At 38.1% G+C, this 23,239-nt stretch overlaps 1 protein-coding gene across 1 annotated transcript in view; it reads left to right on the top strand.

Moving 5' to 3' along the window:
- Positions 1-23,239, top strand: part of LOC122817026 (fer-1-like protein 4) — a 1,119,105-nt gene that overhangs the window by 398,862 nt on the left and 697,004 nt on the right. Inside the window, exon 13 of the mRNA XM_044090141.1 lies at positions 282-465. Within this exon, the coding sequence (XP_043946076.1) occupies positions 282-465 (184 nt within the window). The remainder of the gene's footprint in view (positions 1-281; positions 466-23,239) is intronic.

The raw sequence follows: 23,239 nt of genomic DNA, 5'->3' as shown, positions 1-23,239 counted from the left end.
TGTCTAGCTGCGCATGAGGTATTTCTGTTCTGAGATGTATAATATTTTAGAGAATAAAGTACCACCATAGTTTGGAGTAGTAACTGTCTAGCTTATTTTCCTGTCTGTTCACTTGCATGGATTCTGCTAATTAATACAAACTATGAATTACCTCACAATCACAAAGCAGTACATCATAATGTAAAGATATCTATCTTTTTAAAATATTATTTCCTGTTTCTGTTTAGAATTAATACTGTCCTTTGTTGTGATAGTTGTTTTCTCTCTTTATCTTTCTCTAGGAATTTGCTGCTCCCAAAACAGGTTCCAGCGGAGAGACCCTGGGCAAGGTTCACAGTCAAAATTTACAAGGGAGAGGGTCTGCCTACTATGAGCTCTGGTATCATGGGCAGTTTTGCTAAAATCATAGGGGATAAGAAAATTTTCATTGATCCTTACATTCAAGTGAGCTTTGCAGGACAACAGGTAAGTGCAACATTTGAATATCTTCCTAATATTGTATAGGCTATAGCACATAATTTTCACAAGGTTAGTTGAGAAGTACAGAGAAAACACACGTGATATAGTTGTTATGTAGCAAAAGATGTTTGATTGAGTTGAATCTTTTGTTGAAATAAGCATATAACCACAATAATAAAATGTGTATTATTAGCAGACATACCTAGTAATTCTGTGACATCAGTTATTCATGGTTTACGTGCTGTACTGGTTTTTCCTATTATATGGACCCTTATCATGATGATTGCAGTTCCCTCTCATTTTCTCTAGAGAGTGTGCCAGACTTTTTAGCAGGCAAAGTCTGCTTGGATTCCATTCATGGGTAGATGAGATGGTGCACAGACATTTTAAGACTGACACAATGTTGCTGCAAGTCACTGTCCAGCTGCTGAATGTTCTTCTGCTCTCTCCACTAATTAATTATGGAAATAACCATCTGTAGTTGATGTCCCATGTTCTTGATTTAGATGTTTATCCTAATGATGAGCTGACACTAAAGAACCAGGTTTTGATTGTTATTAAGACAACATATTCTTCAGTTCCATATGAGGAGAATATAGGTCAGATCAGAGGCTATATTCTATCTTCGGACCTTCAGAATAGTTATAAATGCTCTGGTTGTATTCCACATTGTTTCTATACCCTGGACTTTCAGATGGTAATCTGACCTACTTGCTGCAGATGCAGAACTCTGCAGCTAGACCATTAACTGGCAATTCTAGAACTTGTTATCACACTTGCACTACAGGATCTGTGCTCGCTGCCAGCTGGGATCATAGGTATAATTACATTTTTTATCCTCGGCTTCCATGTCATGCATGATCTGGGCTCTGCGTATTTGGAAGAGATTCTGAGATCTTGTATCACTGCTGGGCAGCTCAAGTTATTGTGAGTGAGGCTGCCATTTGTCCTGTGAGCCTGGCTTGAATTCTGTGGCAAGATTTAATTTACCTATCTTGCTTTTGTCCTCTGGAATAACATTATCTTTCTCCCTCTTTCTCTGTCTTTCTCTGTATATACTATCTACCTGGCTAACCAGTAGCCCCCCCCCCCCCAGTTCTATGGTTGCACAGCATGAATTCCCCCAATTACTCCTTACCAGGCTACTCAAGAGATAACCCCACGTCAGGGTAGGCCTCCACCAACTTGTGGAGTTGATTTTGCAGTATTCTTTAGTTCTTGTTGGAGAGCAATGGATCCATTGGGGACATTACAATGGATCCATCTGTAATGTGTGATATATGGCATCACAGTACCCTGCCACTTCACCATATAGGCTAGCTGTGAGGCTCCTGGTCTCTCCAGAGGCCCAACAGGCAGATGTTTCCCCTGGAACTTCTTGCTAATATCAGAGAGTTGGCTGTTAGCTGCTTCATCCTATTCTTCTTGCTGATTAAGTGGGTTAAGCTAGGAGGGGAAAGGTGCATTCTGGTGGTACGGTAAGTCTATGTAAAATATAGTTACTGTTTGGAGTGTATAAACCTACTTTGGGTAACTGAGAGAGTAGGGAACTTTGAAAGGCATCTGGGAGGTCAGGACTTCTTTGTAGAGCTCAGTTCTCTAGCTGCTAGTCCTGCTGTAGCAAGCAAATCTTTTGCTGAATTGAAGGAAAAGCACTTAAGAGTCTAGAAAAAGAAATAGGTGAGGTTAGGTGATGGATAGAGTAGATACCAAGAAAAACAGAACAAAAACCACTAGTAGAGGTTAGAGATTACCCAGGCAGTACAAAGTCTATGTTGTTAAGGAAAAGGTAGGCTACACATGAAACAGAATATGCAAAAAAAAAACAGTAGGGTCAAAAACAGCACTTAAAAAATCATTCCACAAATATACATAGTGCCCAAATATAGAGCTAGAGCAAAATCCTTAAAAGGTAAGACACCGCTGATCACTATAAGTAAAAAGCTAAGAGCTCTCATAAAATCATCCAAAGCTAATTTTGAGAAAAAAATAGCTAAGGACTCTAAAGACAACCATAAGGCATTATTTAGCTATGTCAGAAACCTAGGAGGAAACTCCCAGATATGCTCAGAATTAGTTCAAAATGATGTGAAGATTACTGATCCTACAGACATTGCCAACATACTGGCTGACAGGTTCAGTGCAAACTCCCCCCCCCTCCCCCCCTAAAGGAGAGATATCTATACCAAATGATTGTAGCCCCCAAACATCTCTAACGCCCAGGTGAGAACTGCTCTCTCCAAGGCAAAGAACACAGCATCCATGGGACCTGATGGTGTCCCGGCTGTGTGCTCCATGAACTCAACGAGGAATTAAACCCACAGTTAGTACAGCTGTTTAATCTTAGTCTCACCTCCGGATACACTCCAGGAGTGGCGACAGCGACTGTGGTCCCACTCCACAAAGGCGGTGCCTCCACCGACCCTGGAAATTACCGTCCCATTAGCTTGACAAGCCTTATCTGCAAAGCCATGGAGAGGATCATAATGGATCTCATAAATAAAGACATATGGAACTTGCAGACTTTGGATCCAACCCAGTTTGGCTTTGTCAAAGGCAGATCATGCCTTTTAAACTTGGTTGACTTTTTGAAACAGTCACCAAGGCCATTGACGAGGAAAGGCAGTCCATACAGCCTACCTAGACCTGGCGAAGGCTTTTGATACAATACCTCACTCGGGTATCATTGAAAAACTCATCAACTTAAATGTAAACCCATACATTACAAGATGGGTTGCAAACTGGCTGAGTGACAGAACCCACAGGGTCAGAGTTGCTGGCGCCATGTCAGACTCAAAGCCTGTCACAAGTGGTGTCCCACAGGGCTCAGTCCTGGGCCCACTCTTGTTTGGCATCTACTTTTCTGAAGTACAAGCAAACACAGGAGGGTTATGGCTGACAAAGTTTGCAGATGACTGCAAACTGGGTGCCGTAGTTGAAAACACATCCAACACAGATATCCTTCAGAAGGGTCTCACAGAAACGGATAACTGGTGCCAGAGCCATGGCCTAAAGTTAAATGCCAAGAAATGCATAGTCATACCCTTCGGGAAAAATAAGGTTACCCCTAGCTACCATATAGGTGGCAATCCCTGAACACAGAAGAAGTTATTAGGGACCTGGGAACCCAGGTTGACAGTAGCCTTTCATTCGACACTCATATTGCTAAAGTAGTTAGGAAGACCTTCTACATTGCCCACCTTATCATGAAGGGATTCACATCTAGATCAAGGGAAGTCATAGTCTCCCTATACTCATCACTCATCAGACCAATGATCGAGTACAATGCCCCATTCGGAATGTATCTGACCCAACACTTGCAGCAGCTGGAGAGGCCACAAAAGTTCCTCACCAAAAGGATAAAGGGTCTCAAAAATCTGTCTTATGCTGCCCGACTGAAAGAACTCCAGTTATATTCAGTTGCTTACCGCTTGCTCAGAGGTGACCTATGCCTGACATACAAGGCCATGTCAAACCCAGATTTGATGAACATGCTTCATCTCAAAAAGTCTAGATCCCTCAGAGCCACAAGGGTGGGAGACTTAAACCTCGACACGGTTATTAATAGGGCGTGCTGGAGGGATAGATTCATCACCCAAAGACTCCCTATGCTGTGGAACAAAATCCCGGTTTATGTGAGGCAGAGCACCTCGCTGGCCTTGTTCAAGAGGAATCTTGACCAATGGATGGGAGATCGCAGATACACCCCAGGGGTTACCTCAGTGTCACTGCTCGACAGAGGCACAGCAAAATAATGGGCATAGTTTCTCCAAACTAAAGGGGTGGCGTAAGCCACAAAACTATGGGCTAGACTTATAAATGCCCTCGGGCAGATAGCCTAGTATGAACCTATAGACTGTAACAAAACTGCAGGATCGATGTAACAGTCTAACAATGTCAGTAGCAGCATTAATGTAATATTCATAGACATGCCCTGTAGAGAGCTACGTTTGCTAACATCATCAGTTCAAGATACTAATTGTCTCTTTCTGTATTTTAACATGAACTTAAATAGTGGAAATCAGCGAACGCCGCTAGTTGTCCAAAAATTGCAATCTTACACTCATTTATAAGTAGTTGGCATTGCTCACATTGTACTGCAGTTAAATTACACAGCATAGGTTCATAGGTTCATAGGTAGGTACTAGGCTATCTGCCTGAGGGCATTTTTTAGCCTAGCCAGAGTGTGTCAGCTTTCGCCGCCCCATTGATTAATTAACTGAGCCTCTGTCAAGCAGAGCCAATGAAGTGATCCCAGGGGTGTATTTTCTGTTACCCATCCACTCGCCAAGGCTTCTCTTGAAGAGTGTTAGTGAGGGGCTCTGTCTAATGTAGTTAGGAATTTTGTTCCAAAGCATGGGGAGTCTCTGTGACAGGAATCTATCCCACTAGCATGTTCTATTTATTGAAAAGACCACAAAAGTTAATTTAATGAAATTAGCTGGAAAATGTGTGGCAGTAGTTGCCACCCTATACACACCTTAACAGCTATTCCGTATGGAGAATTTATAAGAATTAAAAGTTTGAATACTGACATCAAATTGGCTTATGATGAAGCCCTCAAGGCAGCTAATATGTTTATAGCTAGAGGGTATAATCAATCAGATGTTGAGAATAGTTTTAATAAAGTATTCAAAGATATTAACTCTATAAATAAATTTGGGAATAAGTATAAGAATAATAAATATAACAAGAAAAGATCAAATGAAGAAAGAATGTTTTTTGTCACCAAGTATACTAACTTTTCTTGTACTATTAATGGATTAATAAAACAGTATTGGAATTTCATTAAAAAAGAAATTAGCTCTTTAAAAAATACTAAATTAGTTGTATCCTATAAAAAAGGTAAAAGCCTTCAAGATTTTTTGGTACACAGCATATACAAAGAACCTAGAACTAACATGCTAATTAATACTAATTTAATAGGAACCTTTCCTTGTGGTAACTGTTCCATCTGTAAATATATAGTTACAGAGGTGGAGAGAATTAATAAGAAAAACTTTACTACTAGAGCTAAATATTCATGTTTAAGTAAAGGAATAATATACACTATTTTTTGTTCTTGTAATAAATACTATATTGGTGAAACTAAGAGAATGTTAGCAGATAGAATTAAGGAACATGTTAGAGATGTGAAAAATAAGAAATTTAATAGTCCCATTGCAGAGCATTTTAACATTGAACATCATGGCAATACAGATTGCATGAAAGTCACTATATTGGAACATGTACCACTTCATTTTAATAATATGGAACGTCAGAAAAATACATTGAGACAGAAAGAATCAATTTTGATTATGAAATATGGTACTTTGTTTCCATATGGATTGAATAAAGAATGTAACTGGCAGAGCCTTATTTAATGTTGTAATTTTAAATATTTCAATTTATGTGTTTAAATTAATTAATTGTTTAATTGAACTAATTAATCTTTTTGTATATATTGTGAATTTTTAGAAGTAACAAATGTTTTACTCTGTAAAGGCTGTGGCCGAGGCGCTAGAGAAATAATAAGAGAAATTGGACTGAGTTTAATAAACTTTTAAGGAAAGTAGAGCTGGGACTCACTGCAATTTGTTCTGGTTGTTTGCTGATGTTCTATTTATTGTTGTGGTGAGATTTAGCTCACTAGAGCTCGTGGCTCACAGTGACTTGGATTTCTTTAGGTGGAGCATGTCCATCAATTCTGAGTTGGACATGGCTTTGTAAGTCAGGCAGAGATCACCTCTGAGTAAGTGATATGCCACTGAGTACAGCCAGAGTTTTTTCAGTCGGGCTGCATAGGACATATGTTTGAGGCCAGTAATCCTCTTGGTGAGGTGCTTTTGTGGTCTTTCCAGCTGTTGGAATTGTCTTGTGAGGTACATCCCAAATGGGGCATTGTACTCTATGATGGGTCTGATGAGTGACGAGTAGAGGGGCACTATAACCTCTTTATTTCTAGATCCGAACCCCTTAGTAATTAGATGGGCCACATAGAAGGATTTCCTAACTACTTTGGCAATATGATTGTCAAAGGAGAGATGACTATCTACCTGGGTCCCCAGATCTCTTATTACCTCTTCTGTATTAAGGGGGCTGCCGCCTATGTGGTAATTCGTCGGTGTTTTGTTTTTCCCAAACGGGATGACTATGCATTTTTTGGCATTTAGCTTGAGGCCATGACATTGACACCAGGTGTCTGTCTCAGTAAGGCCTTTTTGAAGGATGTCTGTGTCAGCCGCAGAGTCAATTATGGCTCCCAGTTTGCAGTCATCGGCAGACTTGTTTAGCCATAGTCCTCCTGTGTTTGCCTGTATGTCTGAGAAATATATGCCGAACAGTAGGGGTCCCAGAACCAAGCCTTGTGGGACATCACTTATGACTGGTTTAGAGTCAGACCTGGAGCCCGCTATTCTTACTGTGTGAGTTCTGTCTGTAAGCCAGTTGGAAACTCATCTTGTGATGTAGGGGTTTATGTTCAGGCTGGTGAGTTTTTCTATAATACCCGAGTGAGGAATGGTGTTGAACACCTTGACGAGATCAAGGTAGGCTGTGTGAACCACATTTCCCTCATCTATGGCCTTGGTGACTGTCTCAAAGAAGTCAACCAGGTTTAGTAGGCTTGATCTGCTCTTAACAAAGCCGAACTGGGTCAGGTCAAGTGTTTGGAGGTTCCCAATGTCTTTGTTAATGAGTTCCATGATGATGCACTCCATAGCCTTGCAGACCAGGCTAGTTAGGCTTATGGGGTGATAGTTACCCAGGTCAGTTGTGGCCCCTCCTTTGTGGAGCGGAATAACCGTTGCTGTGCACCATTCTATGGGCACGTAGCCTGTGGAGAGGCTGAGGTTGAACAGCATGTTTAGGTGGGGGGTTAGTTTATTTTTTAGTTTGTGCAAGACGCAGCCTGGGACACCATCTGGCCCCATCGATGCTGTGTTTTTGGATTTTGAAAGGGCTGTTTTCACCTGCGCTTCTGTGATTGCATAAAAACAAGGACTCTGTAACATGGGCCCTGTTTTCTCTTTATTGATTAACTCTCAGTGAGCTTTAGTGAAATGCTTGCAGTAGGCTGTTTTATGGTCTAAAGACAACTTAAATGGTGGGTGTTATTTGCAAAGCCAATATAATGGATTAGAGTGGTGGGGGACAGAAAAACTTAGCAAGAGCGTTGATAGCCAGAGATCTTGAACATGTAGATGTGAACACTGAAACTGGTTTGCAGTGTGTGAGTTGGGTCTTTATTTTATGCAGAATAAATCCTTGTGACTTCAGAAAAGAGTCTATCTATCTATCTATCTATCTATCTATCTATCTATCTATCTATCTATCTATCTATCTATCTATCTCTCTATCAGCATCCAGTTTCCCAGATGAGAGAAGTCATACATTAAATTGAAACATTAAATGATATATCACCTGTAATTCTTCAGATTGGTAACTTTGAGGGTTAAGCATGTCCAGTAAGTATTTCAGTATAAGTGGACATTTGAATCATAGCTGTTGTATAGCTGTAATTTGACTAAAGAAATAACTAAGTATGGTTCTCACTGAGTTTAATTGGCTGTTAGGATGCATGTATCTCTGTTGTTTCTTTTTTGTTCTGGTGTAATCTGCAGTACAAACCTGCAGTATAATTTCCTTAAACATTGTGTACATATGCTTGCATAAAGTTATCAGTACAGCACAATGTCCTTTATCACTGAGGTAACTGAAACCCCTTCAGCTAGATAATCTGAAACCCCTTCAGCTAGATATGGACCCATTTCCGTTATCACTGAGGTATCTGAAACCCCTTCAGCTAGATATGGACATTGTACGCCATGGGATGGATACAGTGGGACAGAAGTGCTGCAGCAGCAGACTTCTAATTATTTATCTGTTTCTGTATCCATAATAGACTGTAGTGAGAAGGATAAAGTGACTGTGAATCTTATCTATTCCATCATCTTGGTTTTCACATAATCAGAACCAATACTTCCTCATTTTCTAAAACTCCACACCATCTGAAATTTAATCTCCTTGGTTTATCCTGCTTTACAGTCAGTTTTTACTGTACCTGCTAATTTATTTTGCCATCTTTGTTTCCTTTTTCTCTATCTCAGATGTATTGCATTTCCCATGTTCTATAGTAAAAATGGTGTACCTTCCACTCTGTCTACTTTTAAATGTTTTAAATATGTTGCAAACAAGCCTGGTAAAATCCACAGTTCACTTCTTCTAATCTGTGAGTTACCTCTGAGACATTTCATTCCCACAACTTTCTCTGATCTCTAGATGAGGATCATAAACCAAAATAGCCACTCCTGCTCTGACTCATGACTTTCAGCACCATCAAATTGTTCATTTTCAGCAGCGCATTCTATTTTTCCATCGACGGTCAGTAAGTGATACCTTCATTCTATTTCTTTATACCAAAGTTTGTTTACCGGGGTAGAATACCGGTCAAACAATGACCAATTACAGGCTGAACCTGGGTCACTGTATCACTGCAGTCACTGCTATGGAGAATAATAACAATATTTCTCAGCTTTTAGTGATGCTGGAATCAAAACAGCTGTTTTGGCAAAACAACCTGTCAACTACCTCGGTCAATACTTATCTGGAAACCACAGTCAGATTCTGTACCAGTAACTGTCCTATTCCTGTCCATCTTTCCTTTCATTTATGTCTGTGTAAATATCCTTCCAGAATATTCAAATGGACTAAATGAGAACATGTTACAAAATATATTAGGAATATGAATATCAGGAATAGAAGCTGATCAAGAGGTTAATATGTAAGACCAATGTCCCTTTTTATTCTTTGTAAATGTGTATTTATGTTTACCAGGAAATTCTGACTAGGTATGATACTCCATTTCAGCAAAGGCCAGTGGAGAAAAGCTCCAAAAAATATGCAATACATGCATATAGTATTCAGTAGCAAGTTTTAAATAGAGTAAGTAATAATATATTGAAAAACATGCTAGTGGCTTTAGGTCGCATTTTTACATTGTCGTGAATAATGTAATTTAGGTTGTTGTTTGTCTTTTTGGCTTTTTCCAGTTAGGGGTCACCACAGCGAAACTCTGGTCCGCTAATGATTGGCAGTAGATTTTTATGGTGCCAAGTTGCCAGTCCAATGCCCAACCTTCAGCGAAGGCACGCCCATTCACGCATGTCTTTCGGAGGCCACTCGACCGTGGGTAGGACATGCAGACTCCACACAGAAAGCACTCTAGCCGAGAATCGAACAGGAGAACCTCTTGCTGTGAGGCAACAGCGCTACTGCTGTACCACCGTGGCTTATTAATGTACAGTAACATGATATGTGTATATATATATATATATATATATATATATATATATATATATATATATATATATAATTTCATAGTTTGAAAAATAGCATTTGAATAGTGATCAGAGAAGAATGACAGTAGCATGAAATGATACTATTTAAACAGAGAAGATCACTTGAGGATGACATTTATTGTAGTGATCTAGCTAGAGAAGACACAATGATCCTGGAGAACAGATGTAAGATTCCTTACATTGGACAAGCATAGGTTTTGAAATTACTCAAGCTTTCATGCTAATATGAGCCCTTCATCAGGAGTTATTATGTTGCTGATGTTAGACACATTGCTGAAATATCCATGTCCTAGGTACAAATGGTATTTAAGCACATCAGTAACTTAATTTCTCCTGATGAAGAGCTTGACAATTGCAAAAGCTATGTTGGTCCAACTGAAGGTATTGCATCATGTATGTATTCCATTGTCTGTGTGTTTTCTTTTAAATGAAACAACACAGTCTTTCATAATTTTTTTCTGTTTGTTAGAGAAGGTATTTCACTATGGCTAGAGGAAGGTAGTATTATATTTTTAACAGGTATAGTTGTACTGAGTGCTGATAGTGCCAAGATAGTCCATCCCTACTTATTTCTGAAGCTGGTGTCATGGTTACTGATAGTGCCTATCAAATCTTTGGCTTGGAATTCAGTCCTGGCTTTCATTTGTTCTGTAAATGAAGTTTTTATTTTTTGACGGGGTTTATATGGTTTTCTTTGCGTACTATAATTTTGTCATATCTCAAAGACATTCTTCTTAGACTGACTTACTACCTTAAAATTGCTTATTATGTGTTCGACACACGAGAGGTCACTCTTGGAATCCTTGTTAATAACACATAATAAGGGGTTATAATTGGTGACACAATCATAATTACATTGCCATCTTTCAAAGCCATAAAACACTTGGTGTCTGCGATCAGAAAGACAGTGTAATGCTATACATCACATTTACATTTACCTTTCATGCTTCTCAACTGTCCAGATTTTCACAGAACATCTAGATTACTGCTTCATATTTTTGGTTTGCTCCTCATAAAATTTGTGGTTTTCTGAAAAACCACTGAGTATTGAAGTCACTCAGTAATGGCATACATTAAAGTTGTAGAGTTTGTATCCTTCATTAAATACATGCCAACAAAAAATCGTGTTATTCTAGCAACTTTCTAAGTTCATTAGAGGAACTTAGGGAACATTACCGTTATGAGCAACAGGCACAAACAAAACTTTTGTTCTACTGCTGCTATTTGCTGGTCAGTTCAGGCAGATTTTATTGTCTTGCATGAGACCTGACCTTAACAACTTCAGCAGGAAGTGTTTAACAGTTGTTAAGGATGGATCTCGTGCCACTCTGGTGCTCAACTGGTTTGTCCTTTTTCTGGATATCAGACCGTAATCATTGAGCTCCATGCAGTACATGGTGTTTCATCTTTGGTTTCCCACTTTAAAAAGCCCTTTACCTCAGTGGAATGTATTTATGATCAAAAAACGAAATGCATAACATTGCTCTATGAAAACCAGTAGCAAAAGAGATGATAAAAAAATAAATTGTTTTGTTCCTTAATTGGTGTAGATAGTCATTCTGTTGGAGCTGCTTAAGCAGTTAAGTGTTTCTCCTGTAATTCTGGCACATGTGCCTTTCAGGTAGATTTGCACGCTTGTTTCTGAGTCATTTTGTATTCAGTCCAATTCAGACAAGGTTTCTGTTTAAGTACTTATCATGCTGTCGCACTTTGGTTAACGTCATTCAAATTCCTATTCTGCATTCATATTAGGGAAGGTTAAGGAAACGCCTGCTGGACAGGGAACTGATTCTGCATTGTTGTATAAAGAGACTGCTCTTCTTTAATCCAAGTTTCTATTGATAAAATTTGGTTTGCAGCTCATTCTAATATTTTACTTACCCTTTCCTTTTGGATCATCACAGACTGCTGCATTTAACATGAACTAAGCCAAATAATCATCTTTCACTGGACATACTTGACCAGAAAGTCATTTTGCAGACTGAGTTTTATATCTGGCTTGGTGGTATAAACTATCCTAAAGTATGCAGTGAGCTTGTTGAAGGTTAACTAAAGGAGATACAAAATCTCCATCATGTGGAATATACGGGCAAAATCTGACGTTCAATTAGATGTATTCAAAAGACTCAACCAGATGACTAGCATGATTAATTTTGAGAAGACAGGTTGAGCAAATGTCTACTAAGCAGTGGAGCTTGAGAACAGAATCATGGGAGGGTGGGTGGGTAGAGGAAGGAGCCACTCCTAAAATCTTGGGGACCTATTCACTTTTAAAGGAGGTCCTCATGTGTGGATGTGATTCTAGCCAATTAGTAATAATGGAATTGTAGTGTGGTTACAGGAAAGTGACCTCTGTTTTTACATTGTCTCATTAAAGGAACTTTCCTTGTAACCATACCACTTTAGCATCTATCTTGCAACTTGACTTCTTTCTAGTTTAGTGTTTTAGATTCTCAGTATACTGTTCATTTATTGACTGATTGATTGATTGATTGACATTTGATCACTGGGTACAACCTATTTTCAGTGAAGCTCCCTTTATTTTTTACTTAACAAATTAGTACCTACAGGTAAGACCTAATGCTTTCAAAACCTGAAAGAAAAAATATCTTGGAGAAGTTTTTGCCCATTGACTTACTTTTACTGTAAGTGAGGAATGACCCCATTCTCTACCAGACCTCATCAGCATGCAGATGAAGTAAATATCACTCTCTGAAAGTTCAAAGTTCACTCTCTGAAAGGGAGGTGTCTTAACTTGAAGAAGTTTGAGGTGTAGTAGGTAAGGATTATGAAACTGTTTCATATTTGTGTACAAATCAAGATGACTAACCTGACAGTCATGAGAACAGAGATTAATGAGTCATTATTTATTACTAAGAGACTGAAAAAAAAGTAGTTTTTCTAAGAAGGAAGCTGATGATAAATGTATGATGCAGTACTTTTTAAGTCTCTTCCTTGTACTAACCTGCAATGCTCTACACACTTCTGAGAAACCATCATGTCTGTTTTCTTGGTAGAAGATTATTAGCTCAGAATAAACCCTGTTAACACAATGCTATCCTTAGGTTGGTCAGTTCTGTAATTTTATTATCTAGATGTCCTGTATAAAGTGGGATAGAACATGCATAGCTTAACTTATTTGTCTTTAGACGCCCATAAGTGTATAACACTGCTATGCTTCCGTTCCATTTTACAGAACTTGTAGTTCTATATTATACTTCCTTTTAACTAAATAGACAGTATTTCAATGTTAGGGTTGCCGCCTTTTCTGAAGCCAAACTGTGACATTTCTTGTGAAGCATGTGATTTTGCAGGAAATACTATATTTTCAAATGATACAGCTGCCCCGTGGACTAGACTTCCCATACATGTCAAACAGAATACCTCACTGATGCTCTTCAAACGCAATCTTGATGAGTGGATGGGAAACCATAAATTTGTCCCAGGGGTTCCACCTTTGTCCCTCACTGACAGGAGCGACAGGTGCTGACTGATGTTTCTTTTTTGGGAATAAACTCTTGGCTAGGCTTGTAAGGGCCCCAGGGCCATTAGCCTAGTAACCTCCTATGATCCTATGACTAATTTTTAATTTACTATCAAAATAAAGAATTAGTTTTGCAGATTTCTTTAAATTGTTTCTGATGTTGCATTTCAAAGTAAGGTATTTAAAATGTATAATAGTTTGATCCAGTATCTGGAAAACATTTATACCTTTGTCCTTCAGTATCAGGACAAGCTCCAGATACCCAAATCAGGACTGTCCTGGGAAAAGTGAGACAGGTGGAAATGCTATTTTATGTTGACCTTTATTTAGAAAAGTAATTACAAGATAATTGCCTGAGTTTTGCCTTAGTGTCTTTGTTCTTAAATGATCTGTTTATACAGATGCCACTTCTGTTCAGAGAAATGTGGACATTCCCATGCTTTTCTAACAATCAAGTAGTGTGTCCTTTGAGGCATTTATGATATTGTCGTCCATCTTTCCTCAGACTGTCTGCCTCACAATATGTGTTCATGAAATAGGAAAAAAAATCTTATTTCACTAATCTATAGAGTGCACTCAGTGCATACTTATGAAATGAGTGCTCAACAGGAAATTGTAATGCTGTTATATGTGCAGCAAGATATACTGGGTTGTATGCTGCTGAGCTAATAAGGACATCCAGACTTGCAGGGTATATGTGTGTGTGTGTATATATATATATATATATATATATATATATATATATATATATGTGTGTGTGTGTGTGTGTGTGTGTCTGTGTCTATGTATATATGTATATATATATATATATATATATATATATATATATATATATATATATACACACACACACACACACACACACACACACACACACACACACACACACACACACACACGCTTATATATGTATGTATGTATGTTTCAATTTCCTTGGTCAACACTAGTTTGTGCAATGCAAGTGAATTGCTGTATGTTTTATGCAACAGAATGAATCAAACAAAAAGGCGTATAACCTTGTAATACAGAAATCACACATTTAAATGAACAATCAGATTAATCACACCAGTCAACTTATTTAAAGAGACATAAACAAAAGTTATAAAATATATTACTGTGTTTGCCTAATCCAAATATAACGTGTTAAACTAAATGAATCTACTACTAAAATAACTAAAAAATAAGAAAAATAGGTAAGAAAAAAGGAGGTCTCACTTTTGTGCAAAAGGCCGTTTCTGTGGAGGTTGTATTGGGCAACCACTGTTTGGTTGACAAAGGTAAGTGGTGGGTCTGGCAGTTTGTGTGCGAGTGTTTTTTATGGTTAAGCTAAGGGTAAGGTAAGGGAATAGATGCAGTGTTTGTGTGATGGTGAGTGTTTTATGGTTGGGGTAAGGGTAAGGTAAGGGAATAGATGTAGTGTTTGTGTGAGGGTGAGTGTTTTATGGTTAAGCTAAGGGTAAGGTAAGTGAATAGATGTAGTGTTTGTGTGAGGGTGAGTGTTTTATGGTTAAGCTAAGGGTAAGGTAAGGGAATAGATGTAGTGTTTGTGTGAGGGTGAGTGTTTTAGGGTTAGGGTAAGGGTAAGGTAGGGGAATAGATGGAGTGTTTGTGTGAGGGTGAGTGTTTTATGTTTGGGGTAAGGGTAAGGTAAGGGAATAGATGTAGTGTTTGTGTGAGGGTGAGTGTTTTAGGGTTAGGGTAAGGGTTAGGTAAGAGGATAAGTTTAGTGTGTGTGTGTGTGTGTGTGTGTGTGTGTGTGTGTGTGTGTGTGTTAAGAGTGGCCAAGCTGTTTTGTGTAGTGGTAGTGTTGTGGAAAGGGCTTTTAAAGGTAAACTGCAGATTAGGGTAGGGACAATGGCAGAGTTAGGGTTAGCATGCATTACTAAAGTGGATTTTCTAAATTTCTAGTAAGATGGCAAGGATCCCATGAGCTGGCAGAGAAAATAAGTGAAGTGAACTATAAAATAAAGCAAACTGGGAAGAGAATACCACAACAGATATATCATATACATGTGTTAAAACCACAGAGGGAAGCTGAAGCATATGTAGTAAGCTTGGAAGATGTAAACACAAACAGAATGGTACTAGGGAATTCTGTCCTTTTTGTTCAAATGACAGAACTTGGTCTAAAGTCTCGCGACAAGAACTAATATTTTTTAATTAGGTATTTTTTTTTTGTGCTAACTGGTAGAACAAATGTAATATAGCATCATACTGAGATTGAACCAGGGAGAAGGTCAACCTAAAACAATATAACTTACCACAGTCCCAAAGCAAACCAATAACCGAACTAAAGAAAATGCTTAGGTTGTGTGTTATTGTTCAGTCCAAAGTGAATAAAATAGCTCCATTGAACTGGCCCCATAAACTGGATACCTCCATAAGATTTTCAAGTGATTTTCAGAACCTGAATGAAATATCCAGATTTGACACTTATCCAATACACAGACTAGATGAGCTAGGTGAAGCAAGGTTTTAGTTTTGACCAAATTTTGCTAGCAGATTCCCCTTACCCCTAAAGCCCAAGGGAAGACAGAATTTACCACCCCTAAATGTGCTTTTCATTGTACTGTCGTACCCTTTGGACTTTACAGTGCACCTGCCACTTTCCAAAGTCTCATGGAAAAAGTTCTTTTAGCCACTCAGCTGCATACTTTGATGATATAACAATTTATTCAGAAGACTGACAGTTACATTAAGCCAATCTAAAATATGTGCTATACTGTTTAAGATAGGCAACACCTACTATTAATGATGCCAAAAATAAGCTTTGTAAGCCAGATATTTAGGGTATGTCATTCTGACAGAGGGTGATTAGACCCCAAGTAAACAAAATAGAAAATGTCAAAGCTGGCCTATAGTCAGTACCAAATGACAAGTGAAAGTTTTACTTAGCTGCTACAGAAGTTCATATCAAGCATTGCTGCCAAAGCCTGTCCTCTGACAGACATTCCAAAAGAAATAAGATGGACAATAGCTGCAGATGACCTTATTTGCTCCTGACTTTGATAAACACCTTGTTGTAGAACCCATTGATGCATCTGAGAATGGATTAGGACCTGCTTTGTATCAGGAAGCAGGTAGTGAGGAGGAAGCAGAAAGTCACATAAGGCTGAGATAAAATAATCTGGCTATGGTGGGAATGTCTTGCTATTAAAGAAGAACTGAGTTCTATACAATATTATGTATTAGCTGCTTCATCCTGGTAACTGAATATGCACCCCTGCAATGGTTATACAGGCAAAAGGATATTAAAACCAAATTAAACAGGTTTATTTCAGCAACACTATAGTTTTACTGTTAAACATAGGCCATCAAATAAATACACAGATGTGAATGTTTTCTTGGTCTTAAAATTCATACCAGTTAGGATAGAACATAGATAGAATTCTATGTGTGGACAGAGATCATTCTGGCATAGTGACTGTCTCGCTTGCGTGAAGGAGCTCTTGCCCTATGTTTTATGGTAGTAAAATCTTGTAACAGCTAGCCATGCTGTGTATAAGCTATGTATTATGGCAAAGATAGCTTGTAGTAGGTAGGAAAATGTAAAATACCCACTGAAGAACTGTTAAAAGGAAAGCCTGTAGCCTAAACTTTCTGGAAGGGGAATTTTCAAGACCAAGACTTAAGATTCTTGGGGTAACATAACCAGAAGAAGTTACAGGTTTCCTATGGAGTATCAGCTTAACTGTGTATTACCAGGAGTTTAGTGGTGAATTTACAAGGAGTCTAAGGTACAGATATACGTGGAGGTTATAGGCAGCTTATTCGGAGCTGAAGCATCAAAGAAAGAAAAAAGCAAAATAAAAATACTAAAAGCAATACCACCACTAACTCGCAAGTTGTGTCCGTAGAAACAAAAGCAGTAAAAACAGGAACCAAAAAGAACACAACCACGACAGTCAAAGTCTCCAGTATCAGTCTTTACTTAGTGCACAAAGAAACACAAGCGCTTTCACGACAGCTTCATCAGGTGTAATGAAAAAGCACTACTTAAACACACCTTAAATACAAAAATGATATAGTCACATGACAAAAGCAATTACAAATTAAAAGGGTAACAACTATATGCATATATAAGACAATTTTAAAAACATACATATGCATTTCATATCATAAAAAACTTGGAACAGCATGTATAAGACAAAACATACATATACATTTTAAAGCAACCTTCATAGTGATGCATGATTTATTAAATTAAAACTATCTCCTTAGATGTCTTGATTTTAACCACGGTCTAAGTGGTACATTCTCATTTAGCCCACTGCCTACATTCGCCCTCATCCTGACAATCCAAGTAGACTCGAGTTCCTCTGTTTTATGCCTCCTATTCTAACCTATCAAAAATTCTCCCAATAACTAAAAACTTAAAACTGTGTGCAGAACCTGTATCATGAATATGTTTGGCCAAGGCATTAACACAATTGGATTTACTTATGTGATAAATATGTTCCCTTATTCTATCTTTAAAAGGCCTGTCAGTCTTACCTATGTAAAATTTACTACATTTCTGACAATACGCAAGCTATACCACATGTTCCATTGTACAAGTGACAAAAACAGTAAACTTATACAGCTTCTTCTGATCTGGATGGTAGAAACCTCCCTCTATGTGACAAAACTGACAATAATTGCATTTACCACATGGTGTAGTACCTATACCTTCCCTAGGACATTCACTAATCATAGGATAGCACAATCTCATCTTCAAAGATTTACTATTCCTAAGCATGAACCTCGATTTAAAGTCCACATATCTAGCAACTTCCTCATCTGTAGTAAGAATATTCCAATGCTTCCTTATTATTGCCATATATTTAGCTACATTAGAAGTATAACATAAAGGGACCTTCAACCTAGCTCCATGTATACCTCTGTTTCTTCCTACAGTCCCTGTACTAGATGAACTAGCGTTTTTAGCAGAGAAATATGGTTGAGCTCTTGTATCCCTCTCTTTAATCACTGCTGCTACATTGGGTACAATAATATGTTCTTCATAGCCCCTATCACGAAGATGGTCCACCGCTATATTAACATGTTGTTCAAAGTCAGTTTCCCTTACATTCAGCCTAGAGGCCCTATAATTCTGATTTTGTACAGCATTCCTAAAGATGTAGGGAGGATGTGAACTCTCCCTGTGCAGCAGATGATTCACATAACATTTTGTCCTATATAGTTTTGTTATAATTTCACCTGTATGTTCCCTAGTAACCTTAACATCTACAAACTCCATATCAGACACAGAATGATTACAAGTAAAGCGTAGATAGCAGGTAGTGTTATTAATATATACAAAAAAATCTTGAAACTGCTCATATGTACCTCCCCATAAGATAAAAAGGTCATCAACAAACCTTCTATAAAACAACACAAACTCTTTATAAGGACCTTGGAGTACATTGTTGAGTTCCCATGCTACCATAACTGCATTGGCGTAGCTATTGGCACATGCCGTGCCCATAGCTTACTCCATTGCATTGCTTGTAGTATTATTGGTCAAAAACAAACACATTATGCTACAGTACTATTTCTAGTAACCTAACAAGCAATTCTATTTTCTGTTGACTGTAATCAGAATAATTCTTCAAAAAATTTTTTACACTCAAAAGTCCTTCATGGTTGGTAATCACAGTAGATAGGAAGACAACATCTAAAGTTATAAACATACTTTTCAAATTGTTTTTAGATGTATAACCATATACGTCTCCTAAAAATGTTCTGTGTCTTAAGAATATGTTGTAGATTATCCAACACAGAGCTTAAATGCTTTTCAAGAAAAAAAGAAACTGTTTCAGTGCTCCAATTCCTGCCTGAAACAATTGGCCTTAGAGGTCAAAGAAAGAAACTTTAAAAACTGAACTGAATCAAAAGTGACCTCAGTTGTGTATTTCTGTTTGAAGTTGGGAATACCTTTGAGATTATATACTCACACTGTCAACAAGTTTCCCTTAAACCACAAAGAGAATTTCCAGTATGGTAAGCCATAAAAGGAGTCAACAGTGTATTAGACATGCTGCAGAATCTTTAAACAAAATACTTTGTTCACTATATATATATATATATATATATATATATATATATATATATATATATATATATTAATTGGGCAAGTAAGTTGATCAAAAGTACCTCTTCAGTCATTATCTCAACCATCAGAACAACAATAAAATAGATTAGATTCATCAGATGACACCACTACAAGTGTAACAAAAGCTAAGCGTTCACTACTAAAACGGTTAAGGTAGTCCAGGAGTTGTGTTAATATATGTAATGTATTCTGGGGATGTAAGGCTTTTGTTATCTTTCTTTATCTCATAATGGCCAGTAAAGGGTTAATTCTAACTTATAGTAATTTAGTATCTGATCCATTCCCAAGGATATTAACTGTCTAGAATGGCAATAATGCTTCATGTCCCTGGTTATTTATCAAGTTATCTTGAAGGAACTTATATTCCCTTCATAGAAAACATTTTGAAAAATATTTCTTAGTTTTTCTGATGTACTAAAAATCATAAACATCTTTTTCAGCAAATAGAAAGAGAAGGACGAAATATAAATCATTATTCAATGTAAGCAAACCATTGTAGTCCCACCCTCCCTGGTTCTAATGCTGCCTAAAAATTCAGACCTGTCATTAAAAAATATAGATTCTTAAAATAACCACCATCATGGAAAACAGCATGAAGTGGTAACAGCTGTTATAGCATTTTCTGTAGTTACAATGATTTAGTGATTAGGAAACATTCCCCATTGTACAGAAAAAGTTAAAGGTTAACCATTCTTTATGGTCAAAAATCTCTTTATTGACTTCAAAGGAAGTAAAAAAATCATTGGTGGATTTTTAAGAATAACATAGGGCTAGGTTCAGAAAGGGTCACCTCCAGCAGTAAGCCTTAACACAGGCTGCGACTGCTGGCGGCAACCCTTTCTGACTTAGAGACAGGTTGACCACAGTGATCCTAAATGGTCTAAAGATGACCAGGGTGGCTGTTTCCTTGGACAAAGCTATATGCCAATGAAACATTCCAGGGAACAGGTTATGCTAATTAGCCATGTGCTCTCCTTACCAGAAATAGCTGCAATAAGGCATTTCTTCAGCATAAGTTAACTCGGCCAGCTGAGGTAATTAATCTGGCCAAAAGTGCACATTCCCCCATTATTTTCAATGGGCATATCGTATTAAAGTTAAGTGAGGGAGTTTACTGAACAGGTAGTGGTGGTAGTTTGTGTGTGTGTGTCTGTGTATTTGTGTGCGGCTGCCTTTGTGAGTGAACACAGAGGGATGAGTGGTGTCAGCTGAGTGCATGTATGATTGTATTTGCGTATTTGTGTTTGCCTGGGAAGTCACAGTGAGTTAGTTAGGGGATAGCTTAGGCAGGTTTGTGTGTGTGTGTGTGTGTGTGTGTGTGTGTGTGTGTGTGTGTGTGTGTGTGTGTGTGTGTGTGTGTGTGTGTGTGTGTGTGTGTGGGTGTGTGTGTGTGTGTGTGGGTGTGTGTGTGTGTGTGTGTATATTTGTGTTTATGAATGTGAATATATATGTGTGTGTGGACAAGTGGAGGGTTCTGTTATACCTGTAAGCTCCCCTAGATTAATGAAGAAAGCCTGCAATTTAGGAACAAATCCTGCAATTTAGGAATAGGGAACACTAGACACTATGGATACTCCACTCACATTTCCCTTTACTGACATAAAACATTAACAGAGCAACAAGTTTTGCAGCGTGGAATACACAGGAGATATAGGGGGTAACACTAGACACCAGGGACATTCAATAAAAATTGTCCTCACACATTTGAAAAAAAGACAGAGAAAAAAATAAAATCAAATTCTGTACCATTGAACAGAAAGCAGTATGTTGTCTACACAGAGCTTTATTCCTTTGCACTAACACTAGACATGAAAGATAACATTTAAATATTACCCTAAGTCACTTTTTAAAAGTAAAAATAATAATAGTAATAATAATAATAACAGAAAAATGGGGATAAACGGTTTGAACCCCCCTATCCATGGCTTGCAAAGCCTTTAATTACAGTGCTTTAGTCTTCCGTGTCACAGAAAAGCTCTTACATTTAGATGTATTTTTCTAAGGGATAAGAAAAGTGAAACTAATGCCTGGTATTTTTGACTGACTGTAATGGTTTGTGAGTTAGGCAGGACAGGGCAGGTACAAAGCAAAATCTTGGACATTCAGCAAGATCAGGGACAGTTGAAAGGGAAGGGACGTGTCTGTGTTAGTGAGAGTTGCCATAACTCTCAAGATTTCTGTAAAAGGCCAGGAAGGAACATTGGGTCTGTATCACTTCATAGAACCATCTATTTAGAGAATCACTATTTGTCAACCTCAAATTGTCAGATCCTCCCTTTGTCGAATGGCCGTTTTAGTGAACTTTTTCACAGGGAAAAGAAACAACTGTCCAACCTAGTGTCCACAACTAAACTCAAAAAATGTAAAACCAACCCAAGTGGGGGGCTGTGCCCCCAAACTCCCCATTGTGGGGGTTGCACCCCCCCACACTCCCAATGAAATATACCAACTCCAAGATCGCACTACAGTGGGGAAAGGGGCAGATTCTGGATGATGAACAACCATCTCCTTTCCCTGTGAAAAAACTTCGCTGAAACGGATGATTGACAAAGAGAGGATTTGACAAATTGGGGTCAATGAATAGTGATTCACTAAATAGGTGTTTTGATGAAGTGATATAGATCCAGAACATTAGACAATGTAGGGAACTGTTTTTAAATATTACTCAAGGTCACTTAAAAGGTTAATAAAGAAACAGGTCTACTATCTTAATGCGTTATTGACTGAGTGTAATCATCCATGATTTATACGGGACAGGTTAAAAAAATAAAAGGCAACATTAGGGAAGTTCTGTAAACTCAGGGACAAGTAAGAGGTATGTCTGTGTATGTGTGTGTGCATGTCTGAAAATGCGCGCGCGTGTGTGTGTGTGTGTGTGTGTGTGTGTGTGTGTGTGTGTGTGTGTGTGTATGTATGTATGTATGTATGTATGTATGTATGTGTGTGTGTGTGTGTGTGTGTGTGTGTGTGTGTGTGTGTGTGTGTGTGTGTGTGTGTGTGTGTGTGTGTGTGTGTGTGTGTGTGTGTGTGAGAGTGTGTGTGTGTGTGTGGTGTGTGTGTGCGCGTGCCTGTGGCCTGTGTGTATGTGTGTGTGTGTGTGTGTGTGTGTGTGTGTGTGTGTGTGTGTGTGTGTAAGAATGACTGGGGAAGCTGCCTATGCCAGTGCAATGCATGGACAACCAGAGATGCTTACCACAGGAAAGAGATGATTAGCACTAGTGGTAACATCATATAATTCAATGCCATGAGAATTAGCTGATAATGAGGTATTTTCTCATTGCACCAAATGTATCTGTGAATACATTTTTCACAATCACAGAAGCAGCCCCTTTTGGCAAAATTTCTTAGCACATGTGGTTGGATTCTTTCTGAATCACAAGACTAGTTTACAAAGCAAGGCTCATTACCAAAAATCGAAGCTATCACTCTGGAGATTAGTCCGGAGAGCTAAATACAGATATGAGATTAATTTGCCAGCATATTGCTGTGACATCATCATCTAAGGCCATACAGGAAGAAGGAACAGGGGGATATTAGTATTTCCATTAATAATTCAACCAGCTCGGACTCCAGCTGACTTGTTAAGATCCTTAGCTATAAGTTTTTTGGTGTAAAGCTGGATGTGACTGCATTGATGGTACAAATTGATATTAACAACCTTAAATAATTTCTTGAGATTTCCAGTAGTATAATGGATATCGACTCAAAAGGCAATGGCTGCGTCAGATAGATGAAATGGCTTCTTTTGGAGTAGTATCTTTATGAGTTTATGCCCCTTGTCTCACCTACTTGTTTCAAATTACATACTTATCAAGTTTTATACATCATATTTGGAAGGAAGCTAAACTGGTTTCTGTATCAAAA

This window comes from Protopterus annectens, chromosome 12.part0, assembly GCF_019279795.1.
Source record: "Protopterus annectens isolate FY-2018-M chromosome 12.part0, PAN1.0, whole genome shotgun sequence".
NCBI lineage: Eukaryota > Metazoa > Chordata > Ceratodontiformes > Protopteridae > Protopterus > Protopterus annectens.
This window is presented reverse-complemented; position numbering and strand designations above follow the sequence as displayed.